Source organism: Nerophis ophidion, linkage group LG04 (genome assembly GCF_033978795.1).
Source record: "Nerophis ophidion isolate RoL-2023_Sa linkage group LG04, RoL_Noph_v1.0, whole genome shotgun sequence".
In the NCBI taxonomy this organism is placed as follows: domain Eukaryota; kingdom Metazoa; phylum Chordata; class Actinopteri; order Syngnathiformes; family Syngnathidae; genus Nerophis; species Nerophis ophidion.
Genome location: NC_084614.1, coordinates 64,188,345 through 64,204,469, shown reverse-complemented (window position 1 = coordinate 64,204,469; position 16,125 = coordinate 64,188,345). Strand labels below are relative to the sequence as shown.

General features: G+C 35.7%; 1 protein-coding gene across 1 annotated transcript in view; it reads right to left on the bottom strand.

Annotated features, from left to right (window-relative positions):
• Positions 1-15,797, bottom strand: part of zgc:77151 (uncharacterized protein LOC337153 homolog) — a 45,246-nt gene extending 29,449 nt beyond the window's left edge. The window contains exon 1 of the mRNA XM_061898788.1: positions 15,638-15,797. Within this exon, the coding sequence (XP_061754772.1) occupies positions 15,638-15,658 (21 nt within the window). The 5' untranslated portion in view covers positions 15,659-15,797. The remainder of the gene's footprint in view (positions 1-15,637) is intronic.
• Positions 15,798-16,125: the final 328 nt, after the last annotated feature.

Sequence of the window (16,125 nt, the reverse complement as noted above, 5' to 3'; positions counted from 1 at the left end):
CACTAGGCCACTGAGTAGGTGTTATTTATTCAATTAAATACACCTTTGTTTTTAAAATCATATTTGATTTACAATGTTAACAACATAGTACAGTGTTTCCCACAGGTCAGGCAGCTATTTGTGGTGGTGTGGTCGGGCGGCGGGGGGTTAGGGTATGGGGTGAGGCAGTGGCGGCGGCGATGACCAAGAAAACCGCGGAGTTGGAATATAATTACAACACTTTATGTACATATTTATATAATATTTACATATTTATACAATATGTAACTACAAGCTCCATTCACAGACAGAGTCCCATTGCCTTTATGAGCGGTCGAGCAAGTCAAAAGCCGAAAAAAAAAATATATATATATGTATTTTTTTTTTTTCAAATTTTTTATTTGTGGCGGCCGTAATTCTGTCGTGGCGGGCCGCCACAAATAAATGAATGTGTGGGAAACCCTGTAGTACAGTATTTAATAAAAAATTAAATATATAAAAAAAAGATGCTATTGCATGATAACTGTTTTTTCTTAAATTAGACTTTGTGACTAACTTATTTAAAATAATTCAATATTAGGAAATAAAATGCAAGTTAAAAAAGCACTCCGAATACATATATATACACACATATATATACATATATATATATATATATATATATATATATATATATATATATATATATATATATATATATATATATATATATATATATATATATATATATATATATATATATATATATATACATATATATATATCTCAGTGTCTCCCACAGGTCAGGCATTTATTTGTGGTGGTGTGGTCGGGCGGCTGGCAGCGGCGGCGACCAAGAACAACGCAGAGTTGGAATATAATTACAACACTTTATGTACATATTTACATACATATTTATATAATATTTACATATTTATATAATATGTAACTACAAGCTCCATTCACAGACAGAGTCCCATTGCTCTTATGAGCGGTCGATCGAGTCAAAAGCCGGAGAAAAAAAAAAATATATATATATATATATATATATATATATGTATATATAAATTTTTTTTGTTGCGGCCGTAATTCTTTCGTGGCGGGCCGCCACAATTAAATGAATGTGTGGGAAACCCTGTATATATATACACACATACATACATATTAAATACACATATATATACACTATATACATATACATATATATATATATATATATACATACATATATATATATATATATATATATATACATATACACATATATATATACATATATATATATATATATATATATACATATATATATATATATATATATATATACACATATATACATATATATATACACATATATACATATATACATATATATATATACACATATATACATATATATATATACATATATACATATATATATATATACATATATATATATACACATATATATATATATACACACATATATATATATATACATATATATATATACACATATATATATACACATATATATATATACATATATATATATACACATATACACATATATATATATATACACATATACATATATACATATATATATATACACATATACATATATATATACATATATATATATATATATATATATATATATATATATATATATATATATATATATATATATATTCATTCAGTGGGGCAAAAAAGTATTTAGTCAGCCACCGGTTGTGCAAGTTCTCCCACTTAAAATGATGACATCATAAATCATTTTCATCATAGGTACACTTCAACTGTGAGAGACGGAATGTGAAATAAAATCCAGGAAATCACATTAAATTATGATGGAAAATAAGTATTTGGTCAACCATTCAAAGCTCTCACCGATGGAAGGCTCCTCCATGGCTTCCATCAGGGACACTGGCGGTCACCACACCCATCAGACTTTCATGTATGACTTTATAATCTCACTAAAACACTAGTAACACAATAATCAGATAAGGGATTTTCCAGAATTATCCTAGTAAATGTGTCTAATAACATCTGATTCGCTCCCACTGCCCTCGTCTTTTTTTTCTTGTTCTTCTAGTCCTTCAATCTCTATATCCTCATCCACAAATCTTTCATCCTAGCTCCAATTAATGGGGAAATTGTCGCTTTCTCGGTAAGAATCGCTCGCTCTGCTGGTGGCTATGATTATAAACAATGTGAGGATGTGAGAAGCCCTCACACTGGTGACATCATGCGCACATCGGCTTCTACTTCCGGTACAGGCAAGGCTTTTTTTATTAGCAACCAAGAGTTGCGAACTTTATCGTCGATGTTCTCTACTAAATCCTTTCAGAAAAAATATGGCAATATCGCGAAATGACCAAGTATGACACATAAAATGGACCTGCTGTCCCCGTTTAAAAAAGAAAATCTCATTTCAGTAGGCCTTTAAGACAATAAATAATCTTGACTTTGAACACACTACACTAAAGTGAATGAAGTCCATACTTAGTCAACAGCCATACATGTCACTAAGGGTGGCCGTCTGAACAACGCCAACACTGTCATAAATATGTGCCATATCGTTAAACCACAGTAATCAACAATGACACACATTTTGGGAGAATATTTTCACTGCAACACAACATAAACACTACCGAACAAATGACCAGAATTGTCTGCAGCACCAACTCTTCCGGGACACTACAATATAAACAAACACCATTGGTGGATCTACACCTAACATCTACTGTAATTATACAAAGTAAAGGAGCGTATCTAGTCAATACTACTAGGATTACATCTATATTTTTTAGCATCACAAAATCTTCTTTTGTTTTTTAAATGTATATTATGTTTTAAACTCAGGAAATATGTCCCTGGACACATGAGGACTTGGAATATGACCAATCTCTGATCCTGTAACTACTTGGTATCGGATTGATGCCCAAATCTGCGGTAACATCCAAAACTAATGAAAGTATCAAACAGAAGAAGAAGTCATTATTATATTTTATCAGAAGTGTAGATAAAAAATGTTGAAACAGAAAATAACCAGACAATAACAGTAAATTAACAAGAAGATTAATAATTCATTTTGTATTACTTGTCCTTAATAATAATGACAAAATAATAAAATGGAAAATGACACAATATATTACTGCATATGTCAGCAGCTAAATTAAGAGCCTTTTGTTTGTTGTTTTGTATGTTCACTATTTTAAGGAAAAATTTGCAAAAGGAAACATATGTTTAATGTACCGTAAATAGTTCAATTTTGGTCTCATCACTCCAAATTACTTTGTTCCAGAAGTTTTGAGGTTTGTCTCTGTGCTGTTTGGCGTAATGTAAGCGGGATACTTTGTGACATGCGTAGAAATGGCTTTTTTCTGGCGACTCGACAATGCAGCCCATTTGTCTTTAAGTTTCTCCTTATTCTGCATCTTTAAACAGCCACACCACATTTTTTCAGAGGGTCCAGTATTTCAGCTGAAGTTATTTGTGGATTTTTCTTTGCATCTAGAATAATTTTCCTGGCTGTTGTGGCTGAAATCCTTGCTGGTGGACCTGAATCCCTCATTTTCCACTTCTTAATTAGCGTTTGAACACTGCTGATTGGCATTCTCAATTCCTTGGATATCTTTTTATACCCCTTTCCCGTTTTATGCAGTTAAATTATCTTTTCTCGCAGATCCTTTGACAATTTCTCTCTCTCTCCCTCTACACTCACGCACGCACGCACCTATTAGTATATATATATATATATATATATATATATATATATATATATGTTTGTGTGTGTATATATATATATATATATATATATACATACACGTATATATATACACACATATATATACACATATATATATATATATATATATGTATATATATATATATATATATATATATATATATATATGTATATGTGTGTATGTATATGTATATATATATATATATATATGTATATATATATATGTGTGTGTATATATATATATATATATATATATGTACACACAAACCCCGTTTCAATATGAATTGGGAAATTGTGTTAGATGTAAATATAAATACAATGATTTGCAAAGCCTTTTCAACCCATATTCAATTGAATGCACTACAAAGACAAGATATTTTATGGTGAAACTCAAACTTAATTTTTTTTGCAAATAATTAATTTAGAATTTCATGGCTGCAACAAGTGCCAAAGTAGTTGGGAAAGGGCATGTTCACCACTGTGTTACATTACCTTTTCTTTTAACAACACTCAATAAACGTTTGGGAACAGAGGAAACTAATTGTTGAAGCTTTGAAAGGGGAATTATTTACCATTCTTGCTTGATGTACAGCTTAAGTTGTTCAACAGTCCGGGGTCTTGCTGTCGTATTTTCCGTCCATCCATCCATTTTCTACCGCTTATTCCCTTTCGGGGTCGCGGGGGGCGCTGGCGCCTATCTCAGCTACAATCGGGCGGAAGGCAGGGTACACCCTGGACAAGTCGCCACCTCATCGCAGGGCTAACACAGATAGACAGACAACATTCACACTCACATTCACACACTAGGGTCAATTTAGTGTTGCCAATCAACCTATCCCCAGGTGCATGTCTTTGGAGGTGGGAGGAAGCCGGAGTACCCGGAGGGAACCCACGCATTCACGGGGAGAACATGCAAACTCCACACAGAAAGATCCCAAGCCTGGATTTGAACCCAGGACTGCAGGAACTTCGTATTGTGAGGAAGACGCACTAACCCCTCTGCCACCGTGAAGACCTATTTTATGCTTCATAATCCATCCATCCATTTTCTACCGCTTATTCCCTTTCGGGGTCGCGGGGGGCGCTGGCGCCTATCTCAGCTACAATCGCTTCATAATGCGCCACACATTTTCGATGGGAGACATGTCTGGACTGCAGGCGGGCCAGGAATGTACCCGCACTCTTTTACTACAAAGTCACGCTGTTGTAACACGTGGCTTGGCATTGTTTTGCTGAAATAAGCAGTGGCGCCCATGATAACGTTGTTTGGATGACAACATATGTTGCTCCAAACACTGTATGGACCATTCAGCATTAATGGTGCCTTCACAGATGTGTAAATTACCCATGCCTTGGGCACTAATACACCACCATACCATCACAGATGCTGGCTTTTTAACTTTGCGCCTAATACAATCCGGATAGTTATTTTCCTCTTTGTTCCGAAGGACACCACGTCCACAGTTTCCAAACATAATTTGAAATGTGGAATCGTCAGACCACATAACACTTTTCCACTTTGCATCAGCCCATCTTAGATGAGCTCGGGCCCGGCGAAGCCGGCGGCGTTCCTGGGTGTTGTTGACAAATGGCTTTCGCTTTGCATAGTAGAGTTTTAACTTGCACTTACAGATGTAGCGACTAACTGCAGTTACTGAACGTGGTTTTATGAAGTGTTCCTGAGCCCATGTGGTGATATCCTTTACAAACTGATGTCAGTTTTTGATGCAGTACCGCCTGAGGCTCAAAGGTCCGTAATATCATCGCTTACGTGCAGTGATTTCTACAGATTCTCTAAACCTTTTGATGATTTTACGGACCTTAGATGGTAAAATCCCTAAATTCCTTGCAAAAGCTCTGAGAAATGTTGTTCTAAAACTCTTTGACAATTTGCTTACAAATTGGTGACCCTCGCCCCATCCTTGTTTGTGAATTACTTAACATTTCATGGAAGCTACTATTATACCCAATCATGGCACCCACCTGTTCCCAATTAGCCTGCACACATATTTTCACAAAGATAAAATAAGTCATATTTTTGGTTCGTTTAATAGTTAAAACAAATTTACATTATTGCAATGAGTTGATAAAACATTGTCCTTTACAATTATAAAAAACTTTTTACAAAAAGCTACTACTCTGCTTGCATGTCAGCTGACTGGGGTAGATCCTGCTGAAATCCTATGTATTGAATGAATAGAGAATACTTTTAAATCAGGAAAAAATCGTTTTTGAATTGAGAATCGCGTTGAATCGAAAAAAATCGATATAGAATCGAATCCCGACCCCAAGAATCGATATTGAATCGAATATACATATACATATATATATATATATATACATACATAAATATATATACACATATATATACATACAGACACACACATATACATACATATATATATACATATATATATATATATATATATATATATATATATATACACACACACACATATATATATATATATATATATACATATACATATATGTATGTATACATATCAGGGTCTCCCACACATTCATTTATTTGTGGCGGCCCGCCACGAAAGAATTACGGCCGCCACAAAAAAATTAAAAATAAATAAATACAATTTTAACAAAAAAAAAAAAAAAAAAAAATATTTTCTTTTTTTTTTCCGGCTTTTGACTCGCTCGACTGCTCATAAAAGCAATGGGACTCTGTCTGTGAATGGACCTTGTAGTTACATATTATATAAATATGTATATATTATATAAATATGTACATAGAGTGTTGTAATTATATTCCAACTCCGCGTTCTTCTTCGTCATCGCCGCCGCCACTGCCAACCCCCATCCCCACAACCCCCCCGCCCGACCACACCACCACAAATAGATGCCTGACCTGTGGGAAACACTGCATATACATATATATGTATACATATACATGTATATATATATATATGTATGTATACATCTACATGTATATGTATACATATACATGTATATATATATATGTATGTATACATCTACATGTATATGTATACATATACATGTATATGTATGTATGTATACATATACATGTATATGTATGTATGTATACATATCAATCAATGTATATGTATATTGATACATACATACATGTATATGTATGTATGTATACATACATACATACATACATACATACATATATATATACACATTACACACACACACACACACACACACACACACACACACACACACACACACACACACACATACAGAAAATTCTGTCTTACTTCCGTCTATATTTTGTAATTACCAGCTCCTCCCAAATAAATACATAATCCATATATAAAAAAAACTATTCTATAGAATTAAGAAATAAAGCGTATGATTTACTTATATAGATATTAACCTGAGATTAAACAATTGATATGGTTGTGTTTGTACTTGGGTGGGGTTGACTGTGCAGCTGCTCTTTATTCACTCATAAAGATTGGACTTGAAGATTCACCAAATAAGTGCTTATTCTGCATTTCCTGGGCTTCCTGTATCAGAAAGCGACTATTCAAAACAACCAGTCATTCCTGTTTGGCCCGTCACCGCCACGATAGCTGCCTTCAGCCTAAATGTAGAATATTCTCAAATTCTCACTTGTGTGCAGATCATCCACAACCCCCTTCTCCCCCCCCTAAAAACACCCACCCTGCCGAACACACCCTCCCCCACCGCATACCCATAACCCACCACAGTCAGTCAGCCCCCACCCTCCCCCACGCGCCACTATTCTGCAGACAAGCTGCAGCAGGCCAGGGATCAATTTATTCAAAAAGATGCTAAATAAAAAAATAAAAAAGGACATGGCGTCAGAGAGCCACATTAACAACAGATCAAAAAAATGCCACTTATGACGTCACTTAAGAGTATCACTTGCAAACCTACAGTGAAAAAAATAGAGTGCCAACACACACACACACACACACACACACACACACACACACACACACACACACACACACACACACACACACACACACACACACACACACACGCACACACACACACACACACACACACACACAAAACACAACAAGCTTTCCATCTTGCAGTCTTAAAGTGATATAAATCTCTGGGCATTAAAGGCAGGGGATGCGGTCCTTTGTGAATATACATGCAGCCATGATAAGAGGTGAAATTACAATAGCAAAAAATTTAATAGTTGTGAGAAGACCGCAGTGATATTATAACCATACAATAGCACAATAAGCACATTGGCGCTAATATACACCCAGAGGGATATCAAGGACACCAAACTAAAAACTCACAATTACGTCATAATAAGAATCATTCAATGTTAAAGTCAATACAAGGATATTAAACATTTTTGTGTTAATTTGTGAGAAATGTGACCGAAAAAGTGAGTCTCAACAATGTAACTAAACACCATTATCTACAACTACTTAAAATGATCATTAAATATTGGATATAGTGACAAAGTAACTGCGATAGAGTCGTAAAGATAATTGGAATATGATTTAAAAAAATAAAAAGCATCCAGACTATTGCTAAAGGGTATTTCGAAAAATATTTCTAATAATTCAATGAATATATGACAATAATGGAATATAGTCAAGCTCTGCAGACAGAAAAAGTAGAGACCAGGAACAATAAATAGGATATTGAAATAATATTGGCAATAGATTTGATGCCTGAATGTAAAAAAAACCCCAACAAAGACAGCTTTGGGGAAAATCCAGGATTAATCCAAGGTTTTTACAGTTTACAATATTAAAAATTAAAAGTATATGATAATTGGGGAAAAAAATGGCCAGGAATGTAAGGATATTGAGCTAAGATTTGTTTCTAGCACTTTTCAGGCACTTCTTTTTGCCTGCTCAGTGGCCTTGTGGTTAGAGTGTCTGCCCTGAGATTGGTAGGTTGTGAGTTCAAACACAGATTACTACCAAAGACTAGAAAAATGGGACCCATTACTTCCATGCTTGGCACTCAGCATCAAGGGTTGAAATTGGGGGTTAAATCACCAAAATGATTACTGAGTGCCGTCACCGCTACTGATCACTGCTCCCCTCCCGTCCCATGGGGTGAAACAAAGGGATTAGTTAAAATGCAGAGAGTAATTTCACCACGCCTTGTGTGTGTGTGTGTGTGAGAGACTATCAGTGGTAGTTTAACCATGACTTTAAATGCGCGTATTCATAGCAATCTGCCTCTAGGTAATGTTGCCTTTTCCCATGTCAACAGAGCAAGCATGCTTGATAGAAAGTGCTCAAAAATAAAGCTCCATCTTTCAAAATGCGCTAGCGAGATGCTAATTGACATCATATATATGTCATATCAGGGCTGGGCCGATAAAACAATATCAATATATATCACGATAAGAATAATAATAACAATAATATAGATACATTTAATTTACAAGCACCTTTCAAAAAACCCAAGTGCACTTTACAATAAAGAGTGAGAAGCTCTGCAATCTGGGAGGAACTCAAAGTAAAGCCGCTGCTCCTCCACATCGAGAGGAGCCAGATGAGGTGGCTCGGGCATCTGGTCAGGATGCCACCCGAACGCCTCCCTAGGGAGATGTTTAGGGCACGTCCAACCGGTAGGAGGCCACGGGGAAGACCAAGGACACGTTGGGAAGACTATGTCTCCCGGCTGGCCTGGGAACACCTCGGGATTCCCCGGGAAGAGCTGGACGAAGTGGCTGGGGAGAGGGAAGTCTGGGCTTCCCTGCTTAGGCTGCTGCCCCCGCGACCCGACCTCGGATAAGCGGAAGATGATGGATGGATGGACTTTACAATACACAGATAAAACGTGAGAGACATGTGGTAGAAAATGGATGGATGGATGTTAAAAACATAATTGATATCATTATAACATGTGTTTGATAAAATATTCGATATATGTATTTATATTTTTTGGTTTACAAGAAACCAAAAAATTTGAAGCAAGATGTGTTTCATGAAGTCCCTTGAGCTTTGGGAACCCAGAAAACAGGAAATGTCACTGAGTAATGGGAGGGACATGCTAACAGTCAATCAGTTAGCAGTATTTAAAGAGCAATGAGAGGGACACGCCAACAGTCCATCAAGCAACAGTATCAACTATCATGTTTGGTTGCGCCGTCTTTCTGTCTCGCTGTGGATTTTCTGCGTGGAGTGAGAAGAGAAACTGTAGCATCTGGATATATCAACTCAACAAAAACTTGTCTTTAGTCTTGCTGGTTTTAATTTAGACAGTGCTGTAACATATTTACAATTCCACTGTGCAAGTTTAATAAGTAGCTTCCCAAACTACTCTCTGTAGTGTTCAATAGCTTACACACTAATGCTATCTAGTGTCTCAAATCTGAAACTACCTTCAAATGTAGTTAAATTATTTTACTACCTTCGCCACGCTCATCCTACCTGGTTACCAGACACCCTACCCTCTCTACTGATAAATAGCACCCTTTGTAAGTTGGACATTAATTTACTGTGTTTATTGGCAGGCTTAAGTAAGTCATGACAAGTATAAATAATTATTGATATTGGTCAATATAAAAACGTAAATTGTGATAGTTTTCAGTCATATCAACCAGCCGTACGTCATATACTGTACATGCCACTGATTAGCATTAGCTATTGTACATGGCGATTGCAACACCGCCAGATTTGGTGAACAAAACTACAGCTAAGATACACATTACAATCAATGTGTAAAAACTACACTGCTTATAGTACAAACACTTTGTAGGGCTCAACAAAATAAGAAACTGCCATAAAAAATTGGCAAAGACTACTTCCTGACTCTGTGATGAGGTGGCGGCTTGTCCAGGGTGTACCCCACCTTCCGCCCGATTGTAGCTGGGATAGGTTCCAGCGCCCCCCGCGAAACCGAAGGGAATAAGCGGTAGGAAATGGATGGATACTTCCTGACTATGGCAAAAGACTGAGGACAAACTGAAAATGATGCATACTGGCAAATGAGACTCAGAAGTGTTAGAAATAAGATGTAACAACAGGACAGCACAGTTATTTTCAGCTTAGTGTTGAATGTTATATTTAAGTATTTTATTAATAAAGAAATAACCATTTATTACCACATGAACGAACACAAAAATTGGTACCGTTATCGATTCCTAGGTACCAGGGATTAGTACAATATTGGTCAAAATGTGAAAGGTGCTCATCTCTAACCAAAGCGCACAATAAAAATAAGTCAAAAACTCAACAAATGACCACTAAAAAGGCCCGACATTAGTGACTCCAGACGATTAGCCATTAATAAAGCCATGTGCTGATTTCATATAATAGTTTAATACTTTTTTATGAGCTATACAAATGAAGCTGAGCAATAAGTTACTCATTACAGATAAAGGATGAATGAATGTGTTTGGGTTATCTCTCTTGCCGTTTTTCTGTATTAAACAGCTACATAGCTAAAGTTAAATCAATTATTTGTGTTGTCTTGACAAACTGTATGGTTGTTGTTTACTAGCTTGGTGCGCTTGTTTGTACACATGAAGCTATGTCAATAAAACTACAGTGAGATACAACTTTATTTGCCGTTACCGACAAGTTAACAAAAGAAAAACAAGTCAATTATTGTGTTGTTTAGCTATATATGTTAAATTAAAAGGTGACCTATCAATATATTACATTAGTAACTCCTTTATAACTCCCCCATTGTGTTTTGGCAAATTGTATGGTTGCTTAAGAGTCTTGCCAAATCGGCAAAAAGACAAATTAACAAAAGTCATAAATTATTGTGTAAAATAGTTGTTTACTGACATGTCTTTTGTATAAAAGCTATACATTATTGAATGGGGTGCAAAACATGTTTAATTTCATGAGTTCAATACAGACTAAAAGACCAAATATAGGCTTAGGAAGTTTTTGCAGTTTATTGTCTGATTAGAATGAACATTTTTAGAATTAAAAAAAAAAAAAAAGTTGTGCAAAACTGAATTAACCATATTAGCTATACAATATAATCATCAAAATTATTAAGAAATACATTCTTACGATATTCCACTTTGTGTATTTTTAATCAATAAAATGTAAGATTTTGGGGATATATAACAGTTTATGTATCCAACAACAACAGAACAAGTTGCTAGATTTGTCACTAGTTGCTATTTTTGAAAAAGACTATTTAAAAAGGTCTGTATACTTGCTAAATATAGCGACAAAGTTGCTGTTCTCTCCTTCTACGTCTTACTCGCTGAGAAGTAGAGTTACGACACCATCTTTGTAGCGACAAGCTACATATTAACAGACAGCCCCTTATGCGTTTATGAGGTAACGTCAAATTTATTTCTGGCAGCCGAATAATAAATCCATTGTTTTGTTGTCAAAACATATGATTGTCTTATCTTGAGAAAATTTAATAATAAAGTGTAGCTAAAAATATAGTAATGTTAGACCAAAAAAAAAAAAAAAATACAATTTTGCTGCAGTGCCATTTGCATTGAAAGCCAACTGCACTTTTTTGGAACGGCCTATCATTTCACACTCCTTATGTGAGACAAGAACACACGTTTTTCTTTTTTATGCATTCTAACTCAGCAATAAATGATAGTAAAAGTCAACTAACAATGGAAATACTGGGATTCGCTCTTTGCCGCCTATAAAGCCTAAAAAAACATACACAATCCCCCATCATTGTTTATATACACACAAGTATATATGTAATGTGGTGGCAGGCAAAGTCATAATAACATGTAATATTTACATATTTTGATAATTTTTCAGCATACAGGAACATATTCATTCTCCAGATGCATCACAGTGTTTGGGATTTACTTTAACAGTTACTACCACTAATCATGGCAGCCGTCAGAGCCTTCAAAGACTACTCTGGGACAAATGATGATCCATAACCTTGTATTTTTTAGCCTGAACATTAGTATGAGCTACACATTTTAGAATCCGTGTGCTAAACAGATACAGCTTTCGTGAAACGCCAAGCATCATGCAGCAGTAATTACTAATTGCTAAACAAGAAATACAAACTCCGAACGTCATAAAACATTCACTTACTGGGATGCCAACGGATGGGATGTTTATATCTTCCCGTTTGGATTAATAATTAATTATTATCCTCACGCACGTAAAAAAACAAAAAATGTGGACGCTAGAAAGCGTCTTTTTGTGTTTTCTTGCCATCTCCAGGTCTTAGTTGAATGTCAAAGTTGACAAACTTCTCAGTTTATGGCACCAACGTCCTACTTAGTAAAAGTCATGATTTGTAATATAAATTTGCTTTTACCAACTTAGAGGTTATGCACCAGCAGCAGCCGCTCAGTATGTCAATACTGTATAGCTGCATAAGCTACTTAGCGCTGTGATCACGGCGACCCTATAAATTCTTTGCATTAGTGCTTACAATAACAATATCGCTAATACTTGGTTGATATTCAGGTACCAAGATGGAAATGGAGTAATGTTGTTTTTTTTAAATGAGATTTATATGTGCAATAGAGCACTCCGATTAGCTGTATTGTTAGCCACCTCGTACATTCACGAATTAGAATGCATAAAAAAAAGAAAAATATGTTCATGTCTTGCATACTGATTGTGAATGATAGGCAAAATTCCAAAAAAAATGTAGTTTCCCTTGAAATATACTGTATAGACTAGAGTATAACTACAAATATTTTATACCAAAACGTTCTATTTTGGTTTCATCTGACCACATGACATTCTCCCAATCCTCTGCTGTATCATCCATGTATCCATTTTGGTATAAAATCAACTCGTCGTGTTTGGAGGAAGAAGAATACTGAGTTCCATCCCAAGAACACCACACCTACTGTGAAGCATGGGGGTGGAAACATCATGCTTTGGGGCTGTTTTTCTGCTAAGGGGACAAGACGATTGATCCGTGTTAAAGAAAGAATAAATGGGGCCATGTATCGTGGGATTTTGAGCCAAAACCTCCTTCCATCAGTGAGAGCTTTGAACGGTTGACCATATACTTATTTTCCACCATAATTTACAAATAAATTCTTTAAAATTCCTACAATGTGAATTCCTGGATTTTTTTTTCACATTCTGTCCCTCACAGTTGAAGTGTACCTATGATGAAAATTACAGACCTCTGTCATCATTTTAAGTGGGAGAACTTGCACAATCGGTGGCTGACTAAATACTTTTTTGCCCCACTGTATATATGTCATATATTTTTTAAATATAGCCCCTGTCAATCATGTGACTCAGTCATATTTGTTTTAAAAACAAATGAGGGATTAAAAAAAAAAAAAAAATGGTAGTCCATGTATTGATCTATGACGTGTTTAATCTATTTATTAGGTCAGAGAGCAGGAAACAAGCAAGAAAAAAACTCCCTGTAGTTTTGTATTGGGGCACCAAAAAGGGCATTGTACATGTATTTAACTTAATTATAGTGAAGCCATGTGATGAATACCAACATGATAAACATACTATTATGCGCTACATGGATTTCATGCAGCTCCACAGTCTTTGAGAGTTTTTGTGTGTGTGTTTTCTTGCTGTGGCTGCTGCTTAGAGGGCCTGAGGGAGGTGGCTTCAAGAACAGTGCTCAGCCTAGTGGTGGAAATGAGGCAAAGCTGGCCAGGCAGGAAAATAAAAGCCACATAATATAATCTGAGAGGCAGTCTAAAATGTAAGAACATACACACACACACACACACACACACACACACACACACACAAACAGGGAGTTTTCAATCACAGCCAGGGAGTTTGAGATGGAAAAAACCCTTAATCTGAACCCTGCAGTGATATTTCTGGGAATAACGACATTTTGTTACATTTTTTGAGTGGGAAGAGGGAAACATGAGAAAGGAAACACCCCATTGAATATTAATAACAGAATGTCTCCTGCTTGCTTTTTTGGACAATGTATAAATAAATAAGTCTAAAATAAACTAGAGTATTGACCTTGGCTATATCCTGTTATTCAAAGAGGCACCACCACCATACAGAGAAAACATTCAATGCAGTAAAAATTAATATTTAAACAAGGATATGTATACAAATACACAAGCATTAATGGGATATAAAATACACCCATGAAATAAATTGACTTTATGCCCTAGCTGTGTCCTGTGGATGTTTTCTAAAGTCCAAAAACAAAGCTTCTATATTAGCATTCCTCCTTAAACTGTCGTAATTACAGCAGAGACAAAATGTCGGGGGCTTCGTGATAATATAAATATATATATATATATATATATATATATATATCAAGCTGCTTCTTGTTGGACAGAAGCACGCCGAGCAATTTCAACCTTTCGATAATAAAAAAAAATAAAAAAATAATATCGAGTTTTTATTTATTTTTTTGTCAAACATGATCACAAGACAACTGGCTACTTCATTGCTAGTTAGCAGCTAGCCAGCTAAGCTAAAAACTGACTACCACAAAAGTTTACTGTTTTATTTAACGAGGACAAATACCATATTTTAAATTTCATTTCGCCAATATGTATATGCTTGTCGTGGGTGGGGGTTGGTAGCCAAGGGAGAAGCCGGGACTGTCGACACGACACACAAAGAAATTAATCATTAAACACGACGAAAATATCAGAAATATTAACACTCCAGATTTTAACGGCGACGGTTGGGCTAACCATGGGGGAGTCGGGCGAGCAATTGTGTCACAGTCGTTTGTATCGCTTGGAAATATTGTAGAAAAAAAATAATATCGGTAAAAGAATATGCCACGTTTGAGGTAGGAGAAAAGTTGTTAAATAAAAGTTATAATTGTGAGTCAGACTTTGGCGAGCTTGGTGTATATATGTGTGTGTGTGTGTGTGTGTGTGGTGGTGGTGGGGGCAAACAATCAATGCGATATGGTCAAACTAAAATGAAATAAAAGTCGAAATCCCGTCCCGATTCATATTTACATGCAGTTAATTTAATCAACGTACTATCCGGCGTGGAACGACACCGAAGCTCGGTGACATGAATCGGCATTTATTAAGAAATAATATTAGCTTTTTTTTTTTACCTGTATTGCATTGTGCTCCATTGCAGTCCTGCATTCCCTCTGTGTGAGGCCCCTCTCCGGTTACACCGCCGGGACTCGCCGTCACACAAACAAACGCACCAGAGAAAGAGAGCTACAGAAAAAAAAAAAACGGGTTTTTTTTTTTTTTTTTTTTGTGGAAATAGGGCAGGATCTAGGTGTGGCCTAAGTTTGCCAACTTAATGTTATTGATATTAAATAATTCCTCGATTCCTGACAAAATTATGAATTAAAAATATGTGAAATTACAGCGAGTGCCTTTATGGAAGCCATAAGGGTGACGAAAATCTAAATAGTTGAGCTGATCCCAGATCTGTCTGTAAGCGTATATGCGTTTAAAAGTGTTGTGTGTGTGTGTGTGCTTGCTTGTATATACGTGTTCTGCGCATGCGCGTATCTCAACGCATGGCGATGATTTCCAATAGTCGTAAAATCCTGCAGGAAATACAGAATACTGTATAGCAGAACGG